General features: G+C 34.7%; 3 protein-coding genes and 1 long non-coding RNA gene across 7 annotated transcripts; 1 reads left to right on the plus strand and 3 right to left on the minus strand.

The window, feature by feature from the left end:
* Positions 1-2,517: 2,517 nt before the first annotated feature.
* Positions 2,518-4,783, minus strand: LOC130621868 (uncharacterized). Its single transcript, XR_008980949.1, has 2 exons — positions 4,341-4,783; positions 2,518-2,748 (listed from the first exon to the last, which is right to left on the minus strand). It is a non-coding gene; the product is annotated as an uncharacterized LOC130621868 (long non-coding RNA).
* Positions 4,784-5,575: 792 nt separating this feature from the next.
* LOC130621443 (thiamin pyrophosphokinase 1-like) lies at positions 5,576-26,064 on the plus strand. 4 transcript variants are annotated; one of them, XM_057436728.1, is made up of 9 exons: positions 5,576-5,665; positions 6,213-6,267; positions 8,033-8,107; positions 8,304-8,367; positions 8,718-8,790; positions 10,495-10,590; positions 16,368-16,514; positions 17,258-17,369; positions 18,076-26,064. In XM_057436728.1, exons 2-9 carry the CDS (start codon positions 6,219-6,221, stop codon positions 18,204-18,206), a joined length of 747 nt encoding a protein of 248 aa, XP_057292711.1. In that variant the 5' UTR covers positions 5,576-5,665; positions 6,213-6,218; the 3' UTR covers positions 18,207-26,064. The 4 variants fall into 4 exon arrangements, with proteins under 4 accessions (XP_057292711.1, XP_057292714.1, XP_057292712.1 ...); XM_057436731.1 differs by having other exon boundaries at positions 16,368-16,496; XM_057436729.1 differs by lacking the exon at positions 5,576-5,665 and adding an exon at positions 5,672-5,801.
* Positions 10,699-14,767, minus strand: LOC130621440 (uncharacterized). The gene is made up of 4 exons (XM_057436725.1): positions 14,642-14,767; positions 14,477-14,563; positions 14,096-14,174; positions 10,699-12,369 (listed from the first exon to the last, which is right to left on the minus strand). Exons 1-4 carry the CDS (start codon positions 14,672-14,674, stop codon positions 10,961-10,963), a joined length of 1,608 nt encoding a protein of 535 aa, XP_057292708.1. The 5' UTR covers positions 14,675-14,767; the 3' UTR covers positions 10,699-10,960.
* Positions 19,328-22,982, minus strand: LOC130621441 (uncharacterized). The gene is made up of 4 exons (XM_057436726.1): positions 22,704-22,982; positions 21,537-22,043; positions 20,236-20,488; positions 19,328-20,069 (listed from the first exon to the last, which is right to left on the minus strand). The coding sequence occupies exons 1-4, from the start codon at positions 22,960-22,962 to the stop codon at positions 19,886-19,888; spliced, it is 1,203 nt and encodes a 400-aa protein (XP_057292709.1). The 5' UTR covers positions 22,963-22,982; the 3' UTR covers positions 19,328-19,885.

Consider the following 26,064-nt stretch of genomic DNA (forward strand, 5'->3'; position numbering starts at 1 on the left):
ACTTTCACAGTACTTGCTTGTGTGCAACAAAGGCAAACGGTATAATTAAACGAGCCATAGGCATCCGCAAATTAGACTATCATGCCAAATTAGGATGGTAGCTCAGTTGGGAGATTTTCCATAGACTAAATAGTTAGAAGAGCATCTTCTATCTAGATTTATTTTTTTTACGATTATCTTGACAACCAGTCCAATCTTTTTTTAAAACTTTTGTTGCTCATAAGTCATTTTTTTCGAGTTTGCTATAGTTTGCTTCTCGCGACTAAAATTATGTGCAGAAAATCTTTGAATCGACTTTTAAAGTAGGCAAGAAATAGACCAGTTAGGCTATGTGCAGCTATGTTGAAAATATGCTGCGAAAAATTTAGCCCTTTTCTAGAAGCCCTTTTCTTCATGGCTGCAAAACAAAATAGTTGTAACACATCACATGTGTTACATCTATAGCTTATACCAACCTAAAGCCACCATAAAAATATGTTGTGTTCGCGTCCTGAAGACCCAGCAAAAATGAGTCAGGCAGGCGGTTGGGCGTATTTTTTCCCGGGATTTTTAGGTCAGAGTAAGCAAAATTAAATTAATTTTTCGCGAGTTTTTGTCAATTTTGCATGTTCTGGCAAAAACATTTTTCTTTTTGAAAAATATCTCATGAAGTTTTTTTCCCTTTTTTTTCCGACTTACCGACTCGGGTTTTTATTACCAAAAGTGGGTCGGTCGGAGGACCCGAACACAACATATTTTTAATGACGGCATAATTACGTGGTTATCTAAACAAACATATCTAGTGATGATCTGACAACTCTGTTTGCCATATCACTTTATGGTTTTGACTATTATGAGCCATTCCTTGGTTTGTTTGATATTTAATGAATGATTACAAGGATAATGATAGATTAAAATGTCATACCCCCAACACGCAACAATTTTCTGTGATCTTCTCATCAAAGTTTAGGCTGTCTGTTCTGTAAAATGCACATAATTTTCTGTGCTGGTGAAAATGGTACATGGTATATACATCACAGACGTAAGGTTCAGAATATCATGTCATAGCAATCCATTGTTGCCAGTAAAAGAGAAAGGTGAACCTATGGAATTAAGACGTTTGCATACTTTGGTCTGTATACGCTATATCTTCTGACAATGCTAATAATAAAGAAAAATATATTTGGGCTATCAAAGGGAGGTTTTATAAAATGTTTTTAGCTTATAAAATTGTTGTGACTATGCAACAGAATAGAACAGAGAGATAGGCAGCAAAAACCATCGTAGACTAAATAGCCTAATTTGTGGCGCCATAGATTAGTGGTTATAGCTCTCGCACTCTGTGCGGGAGACCAGGGTTCGATTCCTTTTGACGGCGATTCAACATGGGCAAGTGAATGTTACCATAGCCCTGGGTTAACCCAAGACACATGTGAGGGAAATTCAGTTAGGGACAACTGCAAATTAGACTATTTCTCCTAAATAAGCTAGTAGCTAAATTAGGAGATTTTTAATAGCTTAACTTAGAGAGAATAGTCTATTTAGGAGATGGAAATTTTTAATCGACGATATCTTCGCAATCTTTGTTGGTCGCGCGATTATTTTTACTGTACTACTTTCTGACTTAGTCATCTTTGCTTAGGTGAAATTTCATAGAATTTGCATGGCGGATATAAAAGTTATACATGAAAGCGTGCCCACCAACTAAACTCGTTTCCAATCGACTAGAAATTATATCTCTGTGACTAGAACAAGGTCCGGGGCGAGATTGTCCAAATAGCTTATTTAGTCTATGATAGCGTAATTAGGACATCATAGCCTAACTAGCGTTTATCCCATCCGCCATCTTTTTTTAAATCAAAATAGTCTATTTGGGCGGTTTTTTAAAACACGCCGGAAAAAAACGTTGTGTACATGCGGATCAGTGGTATAACAAACTAAAAGCAATATCTTTAAAACACACCATAACATTTACGAAAATAATACTTCTACGTCCGTGGGAGGTTTGTTAGATCATTTTTAACCTTAAAGATCGGTGCGACCACGAACCAGAAGGCTGTAACTAGAAATTAAAAAAAAGGTTGCGAAGCATTTCGCAAGTTGCAAGCAAAATTAAACTATCCAATACTTTGTCCCTAGCGCTTCTTGTTTAATTGGCGCTAACATCTTCCGAAATACATCAAAATTAAATATCACATAGAAGAACCCTGGGGACGAGGTAGGAAAATGAACGCTCTGCGGAACAATTCGTTGCTCAAAAACAGTTTTTTTGCGAATAGACTGCGCGAGTATTTGATGTGCGTTGGATATTCTTTTCAAAATGTGCGAGAAAATTAGATTACGCGAAACTAACAAAAACGAATAACGCGTGTTAAAATTTTGTACCGCCTTTTCCCACAGAATGGTAAAAGTAAAGAGCGCAATACAAAATTACACTTTTAGCAGTTTTCCGAAAGATATGTGATAAATCGAGTTGTACTACCCGCAGAAGTTGGTCCTAACGTTAACGATTTCGTAAATGACCTCACAACAAAACAGTATTTTTTTCACGTAAAAATACCGGCAGTAGAAGCCACAGAATCTGCTGGAACGAATTTCGAAAACTCACGGGAAACAATTAAAACAAAAACAAACAAATCAAAACAGTTTTTTAACTTTATCAAGATTTATTAAATAGCTTCAAATTTGGGCAGAAAAACAATAACGGATTCGCCTTCTTTTCACCACACGCATTAGAAGATTACATCACTCACTCCCATTGTACACAATCTAAAAGAAAAAGAAAACATTTTCATATAGTGAAGCTTCCAGTGCCTTTAAGGGATGGCCAAGTCAATGGAATTGAAAGCACTGTTTTTCATCTTATAAATAATTAAGGCTAATTCGGAAAAGTATAAAAGAAAAAAACTAAACAATTTGGCAACTTTACTAATTTTATACGCAAAGTTCCAACCATACCAACAGTTTCCAAATCTGACAAAATAATTTTAGAAGTGTTTATTTTTTCAGAATTTGATTGATGCAAGGCCAAGGGAAATTAAATAAGTTTATTGTCCTAGACCCATTTAAAAACATATGCTTCTCATCATTCGGTTTTTTTTCAACCAACATTAATGTAATCACCCAGAGGAAATTATAATGTCTCTTGTGTGTGTTTTAGAAGCTGAGTACACAAATACACAAATATTACAAGTGCTGAACTTTGGCAATCATATTTTGCAATCAGACCCTTTTAAAAACTATGCTGAACCATGTCAATTATTAAATTCAGCACTAATAGAAAAGCACCTTGGATAGGATTCTTTGTTGGGCGAATAAAATGACTGGCAAATGGTTTATCGTGAATGAAATAGTAATTTTTACACAAATAATTTAAAAAATAATGAACTTTGTTATGTGGGTTGTTCTCAAACATACGTGGGCGGTGGCCAAAAACTGTGATGTAATTTCTCTTGGTCTATTATTCCTGAGAATATTCTAAAATAAGAGGGTGTCAATAAGCTGCAAACAGCCACATATATAAGGGCGAGTTCGGGCAACTTTTCCAATTAAATTAGTGATTGTCTTCCAAAACCGCCCGCACTTTCCCGAACTTGCTTGGAGCATTTTCAAAATTCAATTTCTTGTAACATACCTTGTGGACGATAGTTGGAAAAAGATGCTTTAAGAGAAAGAAGTTAATAAAAATTAAAAGTTATTTATCAAGTAAATTTTATTAAAAACCATCAAAAACAGTTCTTTTAAGAACTTTACTACCACATAGTTTACTTTATGGTCTATGCAGGTTTTTTCGGGTGAATACTTCAATTTTTTTGCAAAACGCTAAACTTGCCCAAAAACGCCTGCACGTTATACAGCGTATGCAGCTTATCAGCACCCTTGTTCTAAAATTACAAGCAGTTTCGAAGATGCCCACGCGGTTTAGAGGACGTGGTGCGGCTTGGGCATCCTTGAAGTTCTGTTTAATGACAGTTTTAATGTTTTAATGTCGTTTTAAACCTTGTTCTCAGGGAGGGTGTACGGAAAACTAATTCCTATTGACAATTACATTGCTGTTGGTTTGATAGCAAAAGTGGATATTTTTTTAATTACTGAAACAGGTTACTTATATAAAAATGATAAAAAACGGTTGGTCAGCTCACTCTAGCGCCCAGAGCTATTTGTTTTGTCTGCGCCCTAGCTACAGGTTTTCCTATATCTGGCTATCAGTTAGGTAGTAATACAGCTTCTCCATATGTATTCTACAAATTACTTTCAATTCTTTTATACAAAACTGAGCTCTAGCTAGCTACCTTTTGTGTGATTAAGCCTTACCTTGATTTGGATAAAGCCAATTAAAATTGATAATATTGTATTCTTACATCCTCTTAGAAACAATAAAATAAAACACAGCTCGGCGCGTTTTAATTGTACAAATTACTTCAATTTTTCTTTAGGAATGGGTACCTTACACAGGAGCTTTCCAATCCAACTAAAATCTCCAGAAAAAGTACAGCAACAAAAAAGCTTAAAATACACAAGTAAAGTCGATTAGAAACAGGACTAGCAATAAATTTTTTCAAAAGAAGAAAACCGTTTTAATACTATTATGTTTCATTAAAATACAACTATAATAGTATTAGAAGCAAAATTGCAAAGTAATTAATTAATTATTTATACCATAATTAGCTATAATACAAAGAAATAAGGCATATTTTGGGTCTGTAAAATATACGTGTCTAAAATGCCGACTACCGTTTCTTGTTCACGGCATATTCCTCTTTGTGTGTTCAAGTTCGGCGGACGTATAATCCGGACCAAAAGACGGGGGGGGGGGGGGGGGTCAAAATCCGGGGGTGGGGGGGTACGAGCCGTACTTATTGCATTTTTTACTAAACTTTTACTTTAACCCCTCGGTCCAAACTTATTTGTTTTATTAGAAAAAAAAATACCCTAGCTTTATGTGCAAAAATATCAGTCCTATTTCTTTACGCTGATTTTATATGATTTTTTTTCTATCGAAATTTTGAGAATCTCAATAATTCTCTTGGTTTACTTCGCGTGTAGCAAACGTGCTCCGCAATTTCGCTTCGCTCGCTTCGCTCGCAAAGCTCAATTGCTTCGCAATAAGCAAATTTAGTGCTGATAGCCTAGTTAGGAGATAAATTTCGCCTAATTTGTCTATCATAGCCTATTTAGGCGGAATAGTCTAATTTGCAGTTGTCCCTAACTGAAATTGGGGGAGATGGCACACTGTGTGGGCCGTTGGATGTTGCCAGGAGTTGTCTAGAGTAAAGCGCGGGCCCTAATTGTGTCTGCGTAGCTCAAAATGAGCATTAAATACTCTAGGACTCTCCATCTAAGCCATGGCCCCTCCTGGAGATAATAGACAGGGTATAGCTATCCCTCGATATTTGTGAGGATAGCCATGTAAAATATGCACATCTATCTATCATGCAGTGAAATGGAATTAAAACAAAAAAACTTTCTGAAAAATAAGAAAAAAGCACTTTTAAAAACTAAATTAGCCAGCTATCTAACAAGCTACAAAAAATCATAGTCATAAAAAGACAACAACCAGACCAGAGCATAGCTTTGGCGGACATTTTGAATAATCTGTTTTTCGACCATGGTAGACTTTTTCTGTTTGCCGTTTAGAAAGTGAAAGTGATTTTTGGCTACAGAGCAAAACACCGCCAGTGCCCAGGTATGAAAGGCAAAGTAAAAATAATATTTTACATGATACCAGACAAAATAAGTACAAGATATCAACATAAATAAGTTGTGTAGGTATTATCATAAAAGACAACCCAGGGAATAGCTGTCTAGAGAGCTCAAAAAAGGTCAGGGCCCAGCTATTAAGTAGCCAGATTGTACCAGATCATTTTTTGTAGTATATATATTTTTAGTTCAACATGTAAAAAAGTCTTCCTCTCAAACTCCGAGGTTTATAGTGGGAGTTGCATCATGTGAGGCTAAATATCTTGGAAATGAGTAAAAAATATACAGTTACTCCCATTTGGGTAACCAGGACCAGCCTGGGACCAAGTTTAAACAATTTCTATAATAGCTTAAAACTCAGAGTCCTTTTCTGCAAAAAGTGCAAAAGACTCTTGCACTTTTTTCAGAATAGGAAGTAGAAGACTAGGATTCAATACCCCTTGACAGGGATTTAATATTGGGCAAGTGAATGTTACCATAAGTCTGGGTTAACCCCAGCCATTATACAGTAATATATTCTTTTTCCTTTTTAGTAAAAAATGGAAACACCGCAAAGAATACTGTATCCTTTAGAATTTTTAAAGTCAGGTTTGTATAATGCTTTACAATATATTTTCTGCTCCATTTTCTTTTAAAGGTTTTTTGTTTAAAATAAAAATTTAGTGTTTACTTGCATCTTGTACACAAGTGAGGGAAAAAGCATGTATATAAATTCAACTAAAGTTGTCTTTTAGACAGTTTATCAATCTTTTAGGTGGGCCAACCATTCCAAGTATCCCTAGTATCCCTAGTATCATAACCATCCATAGTATCCTGAGTAGTTCAACCACCCTACTATCCTAACCTTCCCAACCATCCCAAATATCCGAACCATCCCAAGTAAACCATTTCTAGTATCACAATCGTCCTAACTATCCCTAATATCATAACCATCCCTAGTATTCCACGTATCCCAAGCATCCTACCCATTCCTAGTAACCCAAGCATTCCAACCATGTTTAGTATCCTAGCCATCCTAAGAATCCTAGCCATCCTAAGTCTCCAAACCATCACTAGTATCCTAACCATCATAGCCATCCATAATATCCCAAGCATCCTAACCATCCCCAGTATCCCTAGTATTCTTATCATAAGTGGTTGGGTGGTAGAGATACTAGATCGCTACAACCCTGCCACCCTAACCATCCCCATTATCCCAACAGTAGTCCCCAGTATTACAACCAACCCACCCATTCCTGCAAAAACGATAAAAAAGGAGACTTACATGTGACCTTTCTCGCTTCTATTACACAACTGTCTTCAACTAATAAGTACGAGTAAAGAATAGCAAAAGTAAAAATGTTACAATTCACGTGATAAACAAAAGTATAAATATAATACAAGTCTTTTTTTCACATCCCCCTCCCTTAGATAACGCAGGTCATTATTTATAATATGAAATGTCCTATTTCAAATAGTATCAGTTTCTGCTGAGGACCGAAACACAAAACCAGCTTTTCTTGTTTTGACACTACATCCAATTTAGCCTAACGTAACCATTCCTTACTGTAACTAACTCGTCTAATTTACCTTTTCTTCATCTACTACGGAATTTGGGTACATCGGGTATACTCACATCGTTCTGCTTGTTTTGGGGGTGCTGATAACCGTTTCCAACAATGATTAAGAGAAGGTATTAAACCACATAATAAATGTTACTAAATGTCAAATAATTTTTTTTATTCACCTTATCACAACCTTTTTATTAAAAAATACCCTGCTCCCACCACCACTACCAGGATGCAAAAGTAAAAGAGAAAAATTGCCATCAAGAGAAACTTACAGTATGCAGTAATTTATCAGAAAAATACAAAATGAAAAAACGAATCCAGCTGGTTTACAACTATCTCGCCTATTTCAGCTCAAGGGACTGTTCATATAGAGTCTTCTTATTCTTATACTGTATTTTATATTGTCTTAAAAGAGTTGAAACATTCGGTTTTAGAGCTTTAACGCATTCCTCAGATGTAAGTTGAAAGGCTGTTGTGTGGCGACCAGAAGTTGAATTACTGCAGCTCTCTACTCGGGTCTGTTTTTGTTACAACTTCTGATGCATACCGTTTAAAAGGTTGAAATATTGTGGGGTTATTTTAAGGTCTTATTTTAATCTGTCTCTGCGTTCACTGTATTGAATAATTACACATCCAAATCGGTTGTAAGACTTTTCCTATTTCAAAGTTGATGTTTGACGTCATACTTATTTTTTTTACCCCATTTACCTCCAGTGTCCTAATAAGCGTTTGTAAGAAGTTAATTAGTAATGCGCAATTAAGAAGTTAAGTAGCAATTCAAGATATGCACTTTAATCTTATAGATGTTAAAATCCTGCTGCTTTTGTTGAACCAGCCACCTCAGCCAGAAAATGTTTTGGATAAACTCTGGAAGAACGGTATGCTAATTTCGCTTTGTTTTTCAGACTAGTTTTTTTCTGTTATTATTATCGTGAAATTTCATCCCACTAGCTTTGCGAGTTATTGATCTGGCGAAGAATTCCACCTCTTTTTGCATATATACGTATATTATTTTGAGCATAGTTGAGAAACTTAGTAAACCGTGGGTTAACGTATTGGAAAACTTTTTTGCAGCTGTCTTAAAGGTTTGTTGTGATGGTGGTGCGAACAGACTTTATGATACAAAGCATGGAGACAGGTTTGTCACTTCTATGTTTTTCACAGTGTAAATATTTCTTAAATTTTACACCTGGTTGTTAGCTGTATTTGCTATGGCTATCCGGTATTTTAGAAATCTTTGTTGAGATTCACTTGGGTTAATATGTGTTATCAATTTCTGGTTACCTTACGAAAGAAACTTTTGACAGGAAAATGATTTCGCAGATTTTTCTACAGTAAAATGTTTTAAATCTTTTTACTACACTTCTGCTGGCTTTATTTGTAGCATATATTCAAAACATCGTTTGGTCGTGACCGTAGTAAATTCAATGTAGCGGATGTTCGTTATCTTTGGTTATTTTTTTGTATGATTCTATTTTTTTATCGTAGATACGTTCCAGATTTTTTATGTGGAGATTTCGACTCCATACGAGACGAAGTTAAAGATTTCTTCGTTCAGAAAGTATGCACGTTGTTAGCAGTAGTGTTCTCCAAAAAAGCTATTCTAAAACCTAATTTTTGGTGTTGACAAAAAATTACGTCTGTAACTCGTTCTGTTACATATTTACTTGACCACTTGAGGAACGAAATTTTGATATGCTATTATTGACTTACAAACGCAAAATAAAATTGATGCAATATGCGTAGAAGTAAAACCTTCTTTAATACGGGTTTCATGTTAACGGTTTGTAGTAAAAATATTGTATAAAATCAAAGTAAATGGTGAATAACTTAATGAAAAAAGTTTATATTTGTACGAAGTTGAACTCCGTATGAAAGTTGGTAGTGGAAAAACTAAGTTGATCATACGAATAAAACCTCAAGAGTTGCGAATGTGCACATTTTTTGCGACGCTGCGAGCGTGTAACCATAAAAAAAATAAAAAAAGTCTTTCTTTCAGAGTTTTTTTTTAAGAGACAAAGTAACAAAACAAATTAAAATTCATATCTTCGTTCTTTTAAAAGAAGGGTTAGTCATACAGCGCAGTCAGGGAATATTTCGTAGAAAGCGCGTTTAAATGCCGGCGAGGAAGAAGCTCGGAGAGGAAACTCGAGGGTGTAAGTTGAAACTTGTTTCCATAATTAGCAAATGTGGCAAAAAATATTATTGTTTTGTTTGATAACAAAATCATCGTTTTAGCTATTATTTTTGTTGCTCGAGAGGTTGAGAAAGATTTTGTCTCGAAACGTGACATTTTTCTACCTATGACTGGTGTGGCTAAATTTTGCATAAATGTGACGTTTTTGCTTGCTAGCTATACATGACAGACCAACAAAATTTTAAACTTGTTAAGAAGTCACATCAGTTGTTTAGAACAATTGGAAGACGCATTTAGCTTCTCTGACTAAAACTATACTTTTTGAAGAGCACTTATTTTTTTAAGTAGAAAAATGAATAAAAAATAAGATTTTTATTTATTTAGTAATGGCTTATTATGGCTGCCTATGTACATGTTAGCAAGATTACCTACCTATCTACATGTATTTTCTCACCCAGTTAAACTGCCACAGTCATGTTTTTTACTAAGCTTAAAGTAGAACCTTATTATCATTCAAAATGTCAACAATGGAAATCTGCCAAAATAACATTATTTGTGAAAATATTTAGTGTTTAGCTCACTCTTCTTTAGTCAATCTTTTTGAACATTCCTCATAATCTTTTGTTTTTGTAACAAAATCCGCCATCTTTATAACAAAATGTTGCATATATTATGACGCGCAATTAAATTATCTATGTCGGATGTAAGCCAATCGCATTACAGAACTCACCAGCCTGTACCAGGTGTAATTTCGCCGCCTGTCTGGTTGTCAAAAAGGCAAAAAAAACTGGGAACGAGGTTGATTTTTGCTCTATGCTAAATTAAATTTCCGCCAAAATTCATATACCTGTCAAATTTACTTTTCACTATTTTTTTTCCTGAAAAATAATCTGTCTTATAAGGATGTTGGTGATTAAACTTGGATTTTTAGGGTAATTCAAGGTTCCAAATGTATGAAATTTTGACCCAAAGCAGGAGAAATGTCGCGAAAATGTCAAAAATGTCGGAAAGATAACGTTATATTGAATGAACAATCTGATAGCATATTTTGATGAGGGGAGAGTGTTGTCAGTCTTGCAACAAAATCAAACTTAATCTTCAACTAATTGTGGGTTTTTTTCTCTCAAGAAATCAAATGTTGTTGTTCTGGAAGATCAAGATTATACTGATTTCACGAAAGCTGCACGCTTTGCCGTCCAACACTGCAAGAATAATAACATTGAGGTAAGCCATGTATTAACGAATGTCAAAAACTCTAATCGCTTTTTCCTGAAAACTTAAAGTTGATGTTGCTTCAACATGGACCAAGGCAGAAATGTTCCGCATTAGCAATTAGAGAAAAAAAATGTTATGTCTAAAAACAATATTAAAAGATTTATACATCTGATGTCCAACATCGTTTTTGCATGTTCTATAAGTTACATGAAATTCTCTTTTTTTCAAAATCTCCATTTTTTAGGTTGAAGCATTTTCTTTTTAGCGTAGTTAAAGGTTGTTTTTTTTGTTAAATAACTTGTGTTAAATGTTTGCTGGAAGAAATTAAGTAAGCTTCAATAAACTATTTAAGAAATAAACAGAAGAGTTCGCCTTTTGCTCAATCTTCACTAGCGTAGTATTGATTAAGGAAAACGCTCAACGGTGGCAACGAGAATGCAGCCTTGCCTTTTGTTGAAGTTGTCTCCAGGTTCTGAAAGTCCGGCCTTGTAACTTCGTCATGCGCCTTTGTGCTGTTTTGTATAAGTTGCGTATCAAAAGTGTCATTCCTATCATCCAAAAGCTGCGTATAGCTAAATTTCTCCTGTTGTACTTTATTGTTAGAATATACATTGCTAAATTGATACGGTTCCATGTTGCTGTCTAGCGAATGATATGTGGTGGCTCCTTCATACTCATTCCCTGTCAAGCTGCTATTTGCTGCATTACCGCTTTGTTTTACCATTGTTTCAGAGTTATCCACGGTGCGAGGAACGTCAGAAGCAATTATATCATTATTGCTGCTTTGCTTATTAGAATCCACTGTATTTTGGACACCTGTAACAAATTTAGGGGTAAGGCCTGCAGACTGGGATGTCTGATTCGATGAAACATTAATCTCCTGTCTTACGCGAGGTTTCGTAATGTTTGGCGACTTTACAAGCAGAAATTTAGAAGGTGCAGTTGGTTGTTTTAATTTGCTAGTTTTGTCAGCAAGAACATTTGTTGTGGTGATGTAAATTTTGTCAGAATTGCTGTTAATGAGCATAATCGTTTTCCTGTTCGTGTTTATGTTACATAACATCTTGTTTGTCTTTTTTAATCCAGATAAGCAGGATGCTTTGTGTTGCTCTTTCGCTGCGTCCTGCTGTTCGTATGGTGTGTCTTGTATGCTTGTGTTTCTACTTTCGCGAACATTTGAAGAATTTTCCACTAGAAACGTTTGTTTTTTCTCTTGTTGTTTCAGTTGGTTGTCGTTGGGATCTTTAAAGCTATGTCCAACGACAAGAGGGGACGAATTCTTCTTTAGTAAGGCATGATCGGCAAAAAATGTCAATGAACTTGTCGACAATCTTGTCTGTAACAGCAATTTCTCGTTATTGTCGTAGTTGTTGTCCGTGGTTCGCGGTGAGTATGAGGTTCTTAAACTTTTTCTTGACAATACATCGATTTCATCGTTAATACGTCTCTTACGGTTTAATGTCTGTTTATTCTCTATTTGACCTAATGGCATGCGGTTGCCTTGTTGATTTTTCATTCCGTTCACTACAGGAATCGAAATGCTTTTATTTTTCTCGCCACCTGCTTGATTGTGTTCAAGAGGATAATACGCCCCAATTTGATCTGTTCTTGTTGGCCACACATAGGGCGCTAGTTTGGTTAAGTCACCCATATTGTACTTTGACAACCTCGAAATTATGTTCATAAGATTTGCTTTCGCATGACAATCTATGCATCCCGCCGACATCAGATGACGTGTGAACTCTACGAGGCATGCGTTATATCCAGCGACGTATGATTTTTCATCATCTGAAAACAATGACAAGCACAAGTTACGATCAGAATTTTTCCAAATATATATACTTTTATTATTTGATATACTTTTCCAGCAGTAACAATTCAATTGTTAATTCTAACTGATCAAACGTTGTTAAAAAGGTGATGTACGGAACGCATTTCAATTTATGTTTGTGTATTGAGACAACTTTGAAAATGAAGTGATGTCCTGGAATACCTGAAATATCTGAAAATTACCCTAGCGATTGATTTTTCACTTTAAGGGAATTAATTTAAAAGTTTTTATATAAGAGACGTTTAAAGTTAAAATTCACATATGTACAGTCGACGCTTGATATCTCGAATGCCCGTTACTTCGAACTTTCGCTTTATCGAACTGTTTTTCCGGTCCCTTCAGCTCATTTTATCACGTTATGTCGAACTTTCGCTTATTTTGAACAAAAACATTTGATTTTATAAAAAGTTCGATTGATACAAAAAAGGGACTTCCGAATATATAGAATCTCTCATTGTTGAAGATAATATAGCTTTGAGAAATTAGAGTAGTATTTTTTAAGCTTATTTGGAGAGAAGTAAGTTTAGTAACGAATACACCCTAATCCATATATTCTGTCCTGTAGCTCGTTTTTGGCTAAACAATCTAATCAAGAGTTTTTTCACACAGGTACAGGTATATCGCTATGTTAAACTTTAAAGACCTTTAAAGCTGGATATCTCGACTATCGACTGTACTATAGTCGTTTTAGGTAAATCTGAAGAAAAAATCAGTGTCATCGTTTCCAACAATTTTCGCGAAATTAACAAAAACTCGCGAAATTCGCGAAATTTAAACCCCTAAGGTAGAAGGCCCCTTTTGGTGATTTCCGCGTTCCGCAAGGAGTTGTTCAATAAATGTTGGAAAATTATTCTCATCTCCTTCTACTGCCGTCACTTAATAGTGCCCTCCTCCCACGTTAAAGCACGGCGAGAAGCTTCGCCCCTGCTTGGTGCAATATCGCCATAAAGGGTTAGTACAAGAATTTAATGCAACAAAATTTTCCCGCTTGTACCTTTTGCTTTTCATGTTCTTACCAACCCCAATCTCCGCCACCTAGAATCCTGGTTTGGGGCCATAAGACGATACGGGACAAAAAAGCAAACTTGTTTGCAGCTGATATCAGCCTTCCGCTTGAGGATTCGCATACGTTGCGTTTAGTGCACTCGTGTTATGTGGGACACTCCGGGGACTGCAAAAATTCGTCCCACTTAACGAATGTCTCACTTAACCGAATCTCCCTCTGATCCTTTTTCAAAAAAGGCTTAAAATGTCCCACTTCTTATAACATCTTCTATTTTTCGGTAACTGATTTTATAATTATTTTTCGTTTTTGTCAACTTCTAACACCCCTTCACGGCTAGTGACTTTCAGACAGCATTAAAAGCTTATTTTCAACTCGTTTAGCAGTGTTTTTTTTTCTTCGTTTGATTTTTAACATTCGAATTTCATTCATTTAATTTCATTTGTTTTACTTTTTTTTAGGAAGCCATTTCATCAGTGTCCCACTTAAGCGATTTTTTGGCTCAAGAGATCGGGCTCTTACTTAACGCGAATGTACCGCAATTACAAAGGATCTATGTGTGCGTGTAAGGACAGTGCAGTGGATGGCTTCTGACTGAGAAAAAAGGGAACTGGGTACTAGCATTGAAATTCGCGCGAAAAATAGTGGTGTAGTTTTAAAACCTAAAACACGTGGTGTACCTGCCATATTTTTTGAGTTCAACATCTTCACAGCTGATTCCAGAATTTCCACTTTATCGATTTTTCTGTGTTCTGTGATCTACAAAAATCAAAAGGACTTAAATTAATTAAACAGCCGTTATTTACCACAATTTAAATATGAGGCTGATTGTATTGCGTTAGATTGGAATGACAAAACTGATGTTTAACTTAAGCGACGGAGTAGTTTTTTTAAATATCGTATATCTGCAGGTTTTTTTGTCCTTTGGCCGCTATCAACATTATCATAAAGGGGAAATAGCCCAGGGACGAGGTTAAGTATTTTTATATTGGTGCTACAACACTCTCTTCTTCTCACCTAACAATAATAGATCGTGGGTACTCAGTTGATTAAGAATTTACCTGGGAATCATACAGGATATTTTTCAGTTCTTCCAACGAATTTGCAATCCTTTCTCGTCGTTTCCTCTCTTTCTCCAACTTGCGACACTAGAATAGAAATTTTTAGTTTGTAAAGCGAAAAATTGCACGATGCCAGGAAAATTGAATGACAAAGTAAATCCATACTTTAATTTCTTCTTTTATAGTTAGTTTTTCCATCCTTCTTTCTTGCTTATTTTCTCATGAACGTTAAAACAGATTTCGTTCTTATCAAACTATTTAACACCTGACTCTTTTACACGCATATAATAACTTGTGTAAATGTTATTACGTTTTTATGGACCTAGTTTCTACATGCATGAAATTAACTTTTTAACCGGCTAAACGCATTTTTAATGTTAAATCTATGTAAAAAGAAAATGTATAAAAAATGTATAAGATAAACCTTGTGGCTGCATATTTATATTATTGCAGGTTCTTCTAGCACTATGCTGCTATGTAAAATTAAAATATGTTATGGTTATGGAAACCAGGTCATTTGAATGCGTGTTTTTATCTTCCATTGTACATTAAACAATAAAATAGGATAATTTGAAATGTGTGGCTATTCAATTTGTGTGTTGTGATAATTGCACGATTTTTTATTAGAGTACGGTGTATAAGAAGTGATTAGGCCACCCAAAATTTAGAAACTCACGGAACCACAACAGATTTAGCAACAGAAGAGTAAGAAAGAAATGCATTTTTCAATTGAAGACTTAGGTCAAACAGCTTTTTATAAGAACACTCAATTCGAAAGAAAAATGTTCATAACTTTTTTTAATTTGGCGCCTCAAAGCGTTCTAAATTGCTCTAAATCTTATTTAGTCATTTTTCAAGGGGCATTTTGGTATTCACAAATCCTTATTTGTTCTTCACATGTTCTAAAGTTCTGGACCCCTGCACCCTGTTCTTATATTATTTGCTCTTTAAATAAAAAGATTGTATTGGATCAACCTCCCTAAAGCGAACACCTTTTATGAGGAGAAATAAAGATTCCTCATAAAAATGTTCTAAAATTCTTTATGGTGACATCCACTTTTTTTAGAATATTAATTTTCTGTTATTACGTTGATGTGCCAAAAAAGTGAGCATGTGCTTATCTTGCAACAGGAACGATGAATTCTGTTAGTTCTACCTCCATGATTCTCCTTACATAGTTGAGATTTGTGAATATAACGTCTGCTATTCTCCATCAAAAAAATCTCTGTATTTCGTCTGTCTGTTTGAAATGGTTGCACCGCAGCGCAAGTGGAGCAAGTTTAACTTTTAACTCCCGTTCTTGGTAGCCTGGCCCACATAAAGTGCTAAAGTGGAGAGGTTTTTTTAAGAGATTATTTTATATATATATCCACATTGAATTGTAGGCCTCCCAGGTCTTATCTTGTAGCAAAATTATATAAAGTTCCAAAACATGCCAAATCCAAAGTGGTTCGGTAATTTGCGAATTATAACACGATACAGGGCCTAGGGGTCTAGGATTTAATACTGATTCCCAAATGTAAGCAAAAACTAAATAAACTCTCAAAAGAAACCTCTCCATTTTAGCACTTTTTTTATCCTTCGCTACCAAGACCAGAGGGTTCAAAGTCGAATTTTACCACTCGCGGGAACACTTTTTTGTGATTGCGCTAATACCAAAAAGGAGTATTTTATTTTTTTTATGCTCAGCCGAACAAGGATTAACAAAATATCGATGCGGAAAATTTATAGGACGATATAGATCCATGCCTAATACTGCTCGACGTTCCGCAAGATAAGTTAAATTTACAACAGACAAGATGAATAATTATACTGTTAACTAACTTATTTTAATAGACTAATTTATTTATTTATCTTTCTTTATTGATTTGTCAAAAATACTTTTCTTTAGTATGACGTCATTGTGGCATTCAATGCAATCGGTGGACGACTAGATCACACGTTATCAAATATCAACACGCTCTACAGTATTCTTTCGTTGCAGAATAAACCGTGCTACTTGTTGTCAGACTTAGACTCGGTATGTCTTCTTAAGCCAGTGAGTATTTTTGATACTTTACTTTTCGATGTGCAGATAATGGAGTTATTTGTACGAAGATTATTAGTGGACGACGGGCCACGGAAATATTCGGGTGAAAACAGCCCTACAGTTGGACCGCCATAATTTCTGAGTAGCAAGATGTCATAAAAGTGCATTATAAAGAGTATGAATTTGGCTACTCAACAGTACCAAACATGAACCGTCTGTGTTTTATCTTCAGCTACCAATTGCGGCTCAAGTTTCAAGGGCCTATCATAACGTGAATTTTAAGATGTCTCCATAGTTTGTATTGACTTTGAAGTTTTAGTGTCATCAGCTACCTGACTATACGGCTTTTCGCATTTTCAAATTCAATAACGAAATTTAAAAATGGCCCGGATTTTTTGTCGTTTGAAGTGAAAACTTCTTTGAGAGAATTGAAGGAAGCGAATATTTTGGCAGATGAGGCATTTAATTATGTCTGAGCACCAAAAATTATTGAACTCAATGAGGTGTTTTGCGAGTTTTTGTGCCACACCATTTGAATTGTGGGACGAATGAAGCTAGCTCATTTGGAGCAAGATCAAGGCCGCTTTGATCTCTCAAAATTTCTGTAATTTTTGAGCCTCTCTAGAAAATTTTTAAACAATCTGCGTGCCACAATTTAAGAGTTAATTTTAAAGCGCTTTTGCAACAGAAAGTAGGTGAACATCTCAGCGCTGTTGTATGTTTTACTCCGTGTAGTTTTTGTTATATTTGAGGTTACAACGAAGATTATTTGTGATGCGTCCTTAGAAGCAGGGTGGTGTGGATTAATACCAGTTGGAGAAACAGCAACCAACGTGACAACTTTCGGATTAAAATACAATTTAGGTACGTATTACAGCCCATGAAAGCACACTCCAGAAGTCCCCAGTCTCTTTCGCTAAAGACGTATCACTTTCAGGTAACAAACTATTTTCGAAACTTATTTTAAAGATGAGTGGTCAGAAAGTGTTTTATAAGCTTTCAAAAATTAATTTCAAATGAACAACGAAGAACTCTACTCGCTTCAAAAATTAATTTTAAATTAACAACGAAGAACTCTACTCGCTTCAAAAACTAATTTCAAATGAACAACGGAGAACTCTACTCGCTTACAAAATAAATTTCAAATGAACAACGAAGAACTCCACTCACTTACAAAATTAATTTCAAATGAACAACGAAGAACTCTACTCGCTTACAAAATTAATTTCAAATGAACAACGAAGAACTCTACTCGCTTAAAAAATTTAATTTCAAATGAACAACGAAGAATTCTACTCGCTTAGATCTACAACAATCATACTAGGAAGGAATTTCTTATTTTTTTATTTGCAAAACTTATTTTTGCGGATTTGAACCAAATCTGCAAAATATGTTACGCAAAATTTTTTTCCTCAAAATTTTGTACCCGTAAGGTAAAACGCAGGTATCAAATTTATTAAAAAATGCAAAATGCTCTGGGAAAAAGGCAACCACGCATGTAATTCAAAGCTGCAACCTTTCCTGCTAGCACTAAAGTTTAGGTTAATTAAACTCTGTAATTATTTTTCAGACAATCAAGCCCTCCAGTTTGGATCATTAATAAGCACATCAAATTCTCTCGACAAGGACGTTGATCGTGTTACAGTTACTACGTCACACCACTTATTGTGGAGTCTGGGCTATGACGCCAGTAAAGTGTAACATGAATGATTCGTCTACTCCAGATTAGATACACGTGATTTATAAACAATCACGTTTTTATCTCCCGCTGATATGCTTGTGGTGAGTTACAAGAAAGTAGACAACGACAATGACATGGCTAGAGCAAAAAGCGTAGATGGAAGCCTTTTAAGAAATTTATGCCCATTTTATATATTAAAACTATATATAAAAATGAAGTCATTCAAAATTCTAACTTAATCAATTTTCTCGAATTTTATCCTTACTAATGAAAATTCTTGGAAAGGTCAATTCGCGAAAATCTTTGCGAAATTACTTAAAATGAATTATTTTTTCTTCCCATTTTCTATTCTCTTGATTTACTCAGTATATTTTCTTTGTTGTAATCTTAGACCCCGTTTACACGCATTTTTTCACGCCGGCATGAGTTCACTTCGGTGTCTTCAGGAAACTCTATTGCTGTTCACACGTCAAAGCCGACATGAAATTTCAAGCCGGCATGAGTTTCATGTCGATTTCGTGTAAACAGCCTCTTGATAGCCCTTACACAAAGTTTTATTTTGGGGCCGAAACGAAAATTTCATTTCAGGCCCTTGTCTAGTCTTTGTCAATGTTTACATAGTTTCGGGCAAAATGAAAGTCATTTCGGTGTTGATTCCATTTCGGTCTAAAAGACGAAACCGGAATTTTATTTTGCCTCCAAAATATTCATGTAAACACAATTTACACGAATTTAAACTATTGCGCATGCGTACAAAGTTATTGCGCATGTTAACAAAGTTATTGCGCATGTGTACAAAGTTATTGCGCATGTGCCGTTCACACAACTCTGGCATGAAAAACTCCATGCTTGGAGAAAGAAAGACAGGCTCCATATGCTCCATGTAAACAATGGGTTTTAAATCTGATTTTGGGTCCATGTAAAAGGCTACCTTAATGCATGGCTACTTTAACTCAATAATTACACCTAAAACAAATCAAAATTGCAATAAGCACATCTTTTTGCGAGCAACCTAATTCGCCAAAAAAAGGATAAAAACCTTAGTATAAAAAGTTAGAAATGTTATGGAATTCAAGGGTGTTTTGGAGCACCACGCGTATGTTGAAATAACGGGGAAAAGGGACTGATATAATAAACGGCGTTAAACTTTTTACAGGTAAATATTATATAGTGTTATCTGTTTTCAAAGTCGGATTAACACCATTTTAGATTTTACATCTGTTTCATAAGAATTTACTTAATGCTTGCGTAATAAAACAAATCTATTACCTTAAAAAATAGACGCCTTAACTGGAATCTTAAAAACTTCAACGTTTGTTATCTTGTGCGATTTTCAGGAAATTTAAGCTCATTTCTTGGGATAGCTTTAACTTTTGACACAGAAAAACATCGAATTTATATTTCCTTCATTCTAATCAACTTGGACGTAAAGCGGAACTGTTCAATTTGCAAGAATATTATTCAGGCTTAAATTAAATTAATCTCCCCTGATATATTAAAGGCTCAAGTTACGAGGAGTTGAATTAACGTACTAAAAGACGGCGAAAAAAATGAAAAATTGTTTTGTTCCGTCATAAGAAAGGGCATAAATCTTAAAAAAATCGAATTTAATTAAAATTAAAAAATGCAGGCATATTATATGCACTAAGCTGAAAAAAATTATAAAATATTTATTGATTTACTTGTAAGCATTCTTTATTCACGCTAGTCCCTGCTTTATGTTATTATACTCAACTAAATGGTCATAGCCCCACTCGTCGTACCAACGGCACGATCCTTGTTCGTAGTAATCACATGAGATCTTTGGCTGTAAAAATTTACGTTTTGGTAAATCTGGTTCCATTGGACGTTTACCCAAAGCCATGAAGTTTTTGAAGTAATACCTGAATAAAGGTTAAATATTAGAGATAAAGGTTTTTGTTTCTGTTAACTAAATTTTAACGATAACATTATTTTATGTAAACAGTTACAAAAAAAATGAAGATTTAAAAACACCCGCATTTGAGAAAATTGGGGACTTTACAAGAATTACCTCATTAAAGTACCTACCATCTCTGCAGGATATATTTCCGTCCCTTGATAACAGGTGCAGCTTCATGGACAGAAGTTTTATCACATTTTCCTTGTTTATTCATGTTAGTCCACACGATTAAGCGTCCTTTTCGTGGTGTCACACTTACGCCCAATTTTGAAAAGACAGTCTCACCACCTTCTCTAACGTTTTGAAGATACACCAAAGCAGTAGCATATCGATCGCGCAACTCAGTGCTGTCTAAATCACAGTCGGTATGACGTTTGTAACCTGCAGAAGAAAAGATTTTTGTCCTATAAATTTACAGTAACAATTATATACTTTAAGAGAACAAAATTGCGGGCACAAACTAGGCAAAAAAATACGAACACAAAAAAAATTACGGATATAAACTTTTGCTAGTAGGAATAGGTGACATAAATTTTATACTTGGTCAATAATAAAAATCATTTAAAAACGCACCAGGTTTAAAAGTGATGTTTTACATAGGTAAAATGCCTAATGTTAAAATATTAGGGAAACAAAGTTTTGCAAAAAAAGAAAGTGGAATATTTTAAAACAATAAATTTTCGCCAAAGATACAAAATTCGCGGGTCGTGAAAGTTTGCGCTCATAAGTATATCTACTAAGTAGACATAATTACGTCTGTTTACTGAATTTCGCACTCCAAAAGAACTACAAAGTAAATAAAATTATAAGAAATAGATTTCATAGTTGACGGAACAAAAGTGATATTTTCTTCGAGCAAAATCTTTTAATCTCTTTAATAATAGAGGTGTTCCGTCTTTTTGTGTGTCCGCGAAAGGCGCGTCCTGGTACGGAAACACGAAATGCGATATATAAAGGACGGGCGACCCCGTGGAATCTGGGTAACCGACTAGTCTCTTTAATAATAGCCGTCGTTTGTCTGTGTTAGCCAAAGCGGCGTCCCGTAACGGAAACACGAAATTTTTAATATGCGCACGAGTATCAAATGCGATATATTTTTATCCACTTTGTTGCGACGGGTAAATTTAAAGGACGAGGGAACACGACGGGCGACCGCATGGATTTTTCCAAGGGTTAACGACTATCTCTCTTGTGTCCCTACCTCAAGTAGGGACACACAAAATTCGGTATATAAAGGACGGGTGAACCGGTAGATTAAACAATGGGCCACCGACTAGGCTATATTATAATACCTGTATACTTCTGTCATGCAAAGTGGTACGGCCAGTAGCCAGATGCACCCAAACCGGTATAAAATGGACTGGCGAGCCCGTGGATTTTTCCAAGGGCCACCAACAAGCATTAAAGTATTTGAAAAAACAATATGCACCTATCCTTTGAGGATACGACGTAATTTGAAACTTCCCGCCATGTGTTGAAGGTAATCCAGAAACCTTTTCAAACCTCCTCTCAAAAACTGAAGTAAATTTGCTTTCGCCAGGATAAAAAGCAGTGCTGTAGCTATATTTCAGTTTATCCTGCAATTGTCGAGAGAATGTGCTATTGATACAAGTTGTTTCTGGGGCAAAATCTTTCGGCGTTACTGTGTACGTTACACCAGCATCTACGAGGTATTTTTGAAACGATATTATTCCAGAAAAACAAATTAGTGGTCCTATCTTATTTGATTTCTCGATAAATCTTAGGTGAGCTGCAGACAAACCATCACATTCTTTGTCAGATAAAAAGTTATCTATCTGATAGAGCTGAACTGAGCTACCGTTTGACTTATATAACTCTTGCACATTCATGTTTAACCCATCGATGGAGATGTTCCGCATAGATAAACCGGAACAAAAAGAAGGTGAGAAGACATTTGAGTGGACATCAGCGTGACCTAAAGGAAAACATAGAATATATAATTATCACACAGCTGCCATTTTGTTTGTTTTTGTCGAAGTTAGTGAGAATTGGAATTATTGTGTGAATGTAAAGGCGGATTTTAGGTAAAATCATATATATTTTTTTTATTTTCTTCTGTGTAAATAAATGTCACAATTGATGTGAACTACTTATAGGCTCCATAAAAAATAAGTGCAAAACTTAAAATCTACCTAAGTTGATGTTATTGCTGGTTAACTATAAAATTTAAGAATTAGTAAAAAATTAAAAACTTTTACCTTCATCTACACCAAGTTAGTGTCAAACAAAAATTACACAATACCAGTCATTAATGCATTAGCTAAAGCACCGACACATCATATGTTGATTCTATTAAACATTACTAGCTAGCTACCTAAATTATAAGTTTGATAACATTAATAAAAATACTTCCGTGTATCAACCTCACATAAATATATTAGTTACAAAAATGGTTAGCTACCTATATATACTGTTTTTTATGCTTTTTTTTCAGAATTATTCAGCCTAGTAGCTAGCAGGCTATAGCAAAAGGTAGATAATGAAAATGGTAGTAAGCAAAATTACACCTAATTGGGCGTAAAGCTTTGGGTATACACAAAAGTTGGTTGGTAAGCATTCAGCTTTACTTATATACCTTTGTTTTTGTCAGGGACGCTTTGCCTTTTCACTTTTGCTTTTTGGTGTTTTGGCTTGCTGCTGATGTTTGACTTGTTTGCTGCGTCATCCTCATAATATATGTTCCAACTAAAGTAAAATCCAAGTATTAATAAACTTGATACTAATAATATGTATTTATTATTTTGCAGAATTGATTTTTTGGATAAAATTTTTCTGTTTACTTCTTTCCTTTTTTGAGGATTTGAATCACGTTTTTTGCGCAAGCTAACTGCCATTTTGTTTGTTTTTGCTGAAGTTAATGTGTATATTTTGCGGAATAGATTTTTTTATTACGGAGAATTAAACAAATATCATTTTGTGAAATATCGTAGTCATTTCCCGCTTGTCTTGTTTGCCCAGGCTGGGTTGTTTTTGTTTTCGTTGATGTTGTGTTTGTTTGTTTATTTGCCGTTGATGTTTTTCTTTGTTTCTTAGTTATATCATGTAAATATTTTTTGCTTTCTGTTTAATCCTGACTTATTTTCCTTGTTTCGTTTTGATTTAAAATTAGGACAGGAGGCATACAAACATATGGTATTATTGGGCCAATAATGGAAGAGTTGCTGTATTTTAACCTTTTTTAGACTAGCTAGCTAGCTGCTAGCTAGTCTAAAGGGATCCCCTGGATCTAGGCATCCTGAGGGACCCCGACATAGACATTTTTCCCAAACCAGGGCTATTGAGTTTTTTTTGTCTTGTCAGCATCTGTTTGTTTAGTTCAAGCTTGGCTGTACGGGATCTTTTCCCGATCGGGTGTCGGGTGAGTGTCCCTCGATTGAGTGAACCACTTGATCGAGTAAGTCGGAACTGGCGGCAATTTTTCACAACCACCCCATTTAGTGAGTCATAACTGACGGTAAAGTTTTAGCTAGTTAAATACATAAACAAACCGAGGGTGCTTGGGAGAGACTTAGTTCTTGCCTAGCACCCAGCCAGCTAAAGCTTTAGAGACAGCTAACTAGCTATGTTAAAGATATCAATATTTCTCTACTATATTTTGTGTCGGGTATGATGAAAAATATGCACATTTTTCTCTATAGCTTGCTATACTGGCTTCTAACTAAACTAATTCCAAGCACATGTCTATAAGACAAATAAAATGAGCTTCAGAGGCACAACATGTGCAACCTAGACTGATTCAGGTAAGTCTCTCCTGATCAGGTGGTTTGCGCACTCACTCGATCGGGTGATTTACCCGAATTGGGTGACAGACACCCGATCGGGGAATGATCCCGTACCTTTGTTTTATTGTATTGTGGGCGCTGCTGTAGCTTAGTGGTTATAGCTATGCTAAAACTTTTTTGCACTTATTTTGCTGCCTCAGTTAACCACAGACCCAAAATCACTTAAAACAAGCCAAAACTATCAAAAAAGGTTGCCATTAAATTACTATAGTAATTAATGTGGATGTTGACAGTCCTTGTACTTGGGAACCTCAGGTTGCCCCCCACCCCCCTACTGTTACTAAGAGTAGCCTACTTAAATGACTTCAAACTTTCCAAGTTGCCCTGGATCCACTTTTCTCACTTGCAAGGCCTTACCTAAATGGCTTTGGTAAGGTGGATATATTGAATGAAAAAAACATATGTATGGAAAATACTATTTCTATAACATAGCTATATATATTATGGGTAAATAGTTCATAAAATTGAAAAAATAGAATTTGTTAAAGCAATGTATATACCTCAAGAGAAGAAAAAAACGAATTTGTCAAGGCATTTTAATTTTAGAAAATCTTCCAAATTGGATTTATCGCTGAGGCAAAGTTTTTGAGACACACATTTTGTGTATATAATGCAATAAAATGTGAAAACCGTGAAAAGGATAAAAAGAAACAAGTATTTATATTGTGTTTGTACCGTAAAAAATCTTCTAAAATCCTCTAAATATTAAGGTGAAGGTATACCTTTTGAGCATGTTTTTTTTAAATTGCAATTTTTTCAGCGATAGTTAATCAAATTTTATTCATTCATAAATCACTAAAAAGCATTTTCAACCACCTATTAAATGGTATAAAAATAATTAAAACTTTTTAACTCATGAAAAGTACAGAGACATTTTTGAAACACACCCTGCCTTCAAAAAAGTGACTTCATTTACAAAACTACTTCTTTCCAAATCTCATTCGTTGTTCTATAGAATCGTGATAGATGTATGTAAAAACGTTTTTTTAATTATTTTCCACAAAGTCCCCGGTTTTTGATTTATTTTACTTTTTCTAAAAAAGCCATTTTTAACTTAAAGATGTAATATCTAGAGAATCGTTGATTTTTGAAAATAAAAAAAATCGTTTTTAGATAAACACGTTGGCTACAGCACAGTAGCACTCTCCCTTGTAGATCTTCTGTAGTTTTGTAAAAGAGATTTGAAAAGTAATAGATGGTATACAGAAAAAAACACTCGAAAAAGTGTTTTAAAGATTTTTTAAAATATCACACCTTTCAAGCATACTCATAATGATGGTGATACTTTCACACTTCCGAGGCGATGAATATTCAGAAGGTTGTCCTTTTAAATTTTATTATTCGCAAAGACGTGACTGAGAATAGCATAGAAATAGAACTTTCTAAGTCGTTTAACATTTTTCTGTGACTTGCAGAAACAGAACAGGATGGCATACATTTTTAGAAATAAAAGTGTGTTTTTTTTCAGACAGTCATTTCTTTTCAGAAAGGAAATATAATTTATTTTTAAAAGTTATACTCAAGAGGATGATAAGTGTTAAAACATTCATTCTTAACTTAATTCAATTTATGGTGTGAAAGACCGATCAGAAAAAAAAAAGTTAGTTATTTGGATAAAGTCAATATTCCCCAAAAATAAATAAATAGTTTTACCATTGGGAAGATTGTTGTTTTTTTAGTATAAATGGCTAATAAAAAAAATCAATTTTTTGATACAATAAAGGTATACCGTCACCTTAAATAGAAGCAATAAATAAATCTCTCTAAAATAATAAAATAATAATAATAAATATTTAAAGTGGCTAGCCCACAAAATCACAAAAACCTATAGTTAGTGGATTGTTTCCACTAGGGGCCACTAATAAAATTGAAACAAAAAAATTTCTTTAAAAATTAAATATAAACGAATAAATTTCGTATGAACCAAATACGACATTGTCACTGAAAATTTGACATTTTTTTAAGAAATGCTACCCATATGTTTAAATTCTTCTTATGCTCACACCACTTCATGTCATAATAAAGACCTATATAATATACAAATTCAATAGGAAAATTTTTTTTTTTCACTTTCTAAACCTTTTGTGATTACATGGACTAACTGCTATTTATTTGTTTCAGGTTGATTAACAATGCAACCAAAAATAATGATAA

Source organism: Hydractinia symbiolongicarpus, chromosome 12 (genome assembly GCF_029227915.1).
Source record: "Hydractinia symbiolongicarpus strain clone_291-10 chromosome 12, HSymV2.1, whole genome shotgun sequence".
NCBI classification, from domain to species: Eukaryota; Metazoa; Cnidaria; class Hydrozoa; order Anthoathecata; family Hydractiniidae; genus Hydractinia; species Hydractinia symbiolongicarpus.

What these genes read in the sequence shown, in the direction of transcription:
- LOC130621441 (XM_057436726.1), bottom strand. Translation starts at nt 22,962, where the DNA reads ATGGCAGTTAGCTTGCGCAAAAAACGTGATTCAAATCCTCAAAAAAGG. An exon ending in CGTCCCTGACAAAAACAAAG is followed by an intron (nt 22,044 to 22,703) that starts GTATATAAGTAA and finishes GTTTTCCTTTAG; the next exon opens with GTCACGCTGATGTCCACTCA. An exon ending in GTCGTATCCTCAAAGGATAG is followed by an intron (nt 20,489 to 21,536) that starts GTGCATATTGTT and finishes TTTCTTCTGCAG; the next exon opens with GTTACAAACGTCATACCGAC.
- LOC130621443 (XM_057436728.1), top strand. Translation starts at nt 6,219, where the DNA reads ATGGAAACACCGCAAAGAATACTGTATCCTTTAGAATTTTTAAAGTCA. An exon ending in TTTAGAATTTTTAAAGTCAG is followed by an intron (nt 6,268 to 8,032) that starts GTTTGTATAATG and finishes TTAATCTTATAG; the next exon opens with ATGTTAAAATCCTGCTGCTT. An exon ending in GATACAAAGCATGGAGACAG is followed by an intron (nt 8,368 to 8,717) that starts GTTTGTCACTTC and finishes TTTTTATCGTAG; the next exon opens with ATACGTTCCAGATTTTTTAT.
- LOC130621440 (XM_057436725.1), bottom strand. Translation starts at nt 14,674, where the DNA reads ATGGAAAAACTAACTATAAAAGAAGAAATTAAA. An exon ending in CTATAAAAGAAGAAATTAAA is followed by an intron (nt 14,564 to 14,641) that starts GTATGGATTTAC and finishes TTTCTATTCTAG; the next exon opens with TGTCGCAAGTTGGAGAAAGA. An exon ending in GAACTCAAAAAATATGGCAG is followed by an intron (nt 12,370 to 14,095) that starts GTACACCACGTG and finishes CATTGTTTTCAG; the next exon opens with ATGATGAAAAATCATACGTC.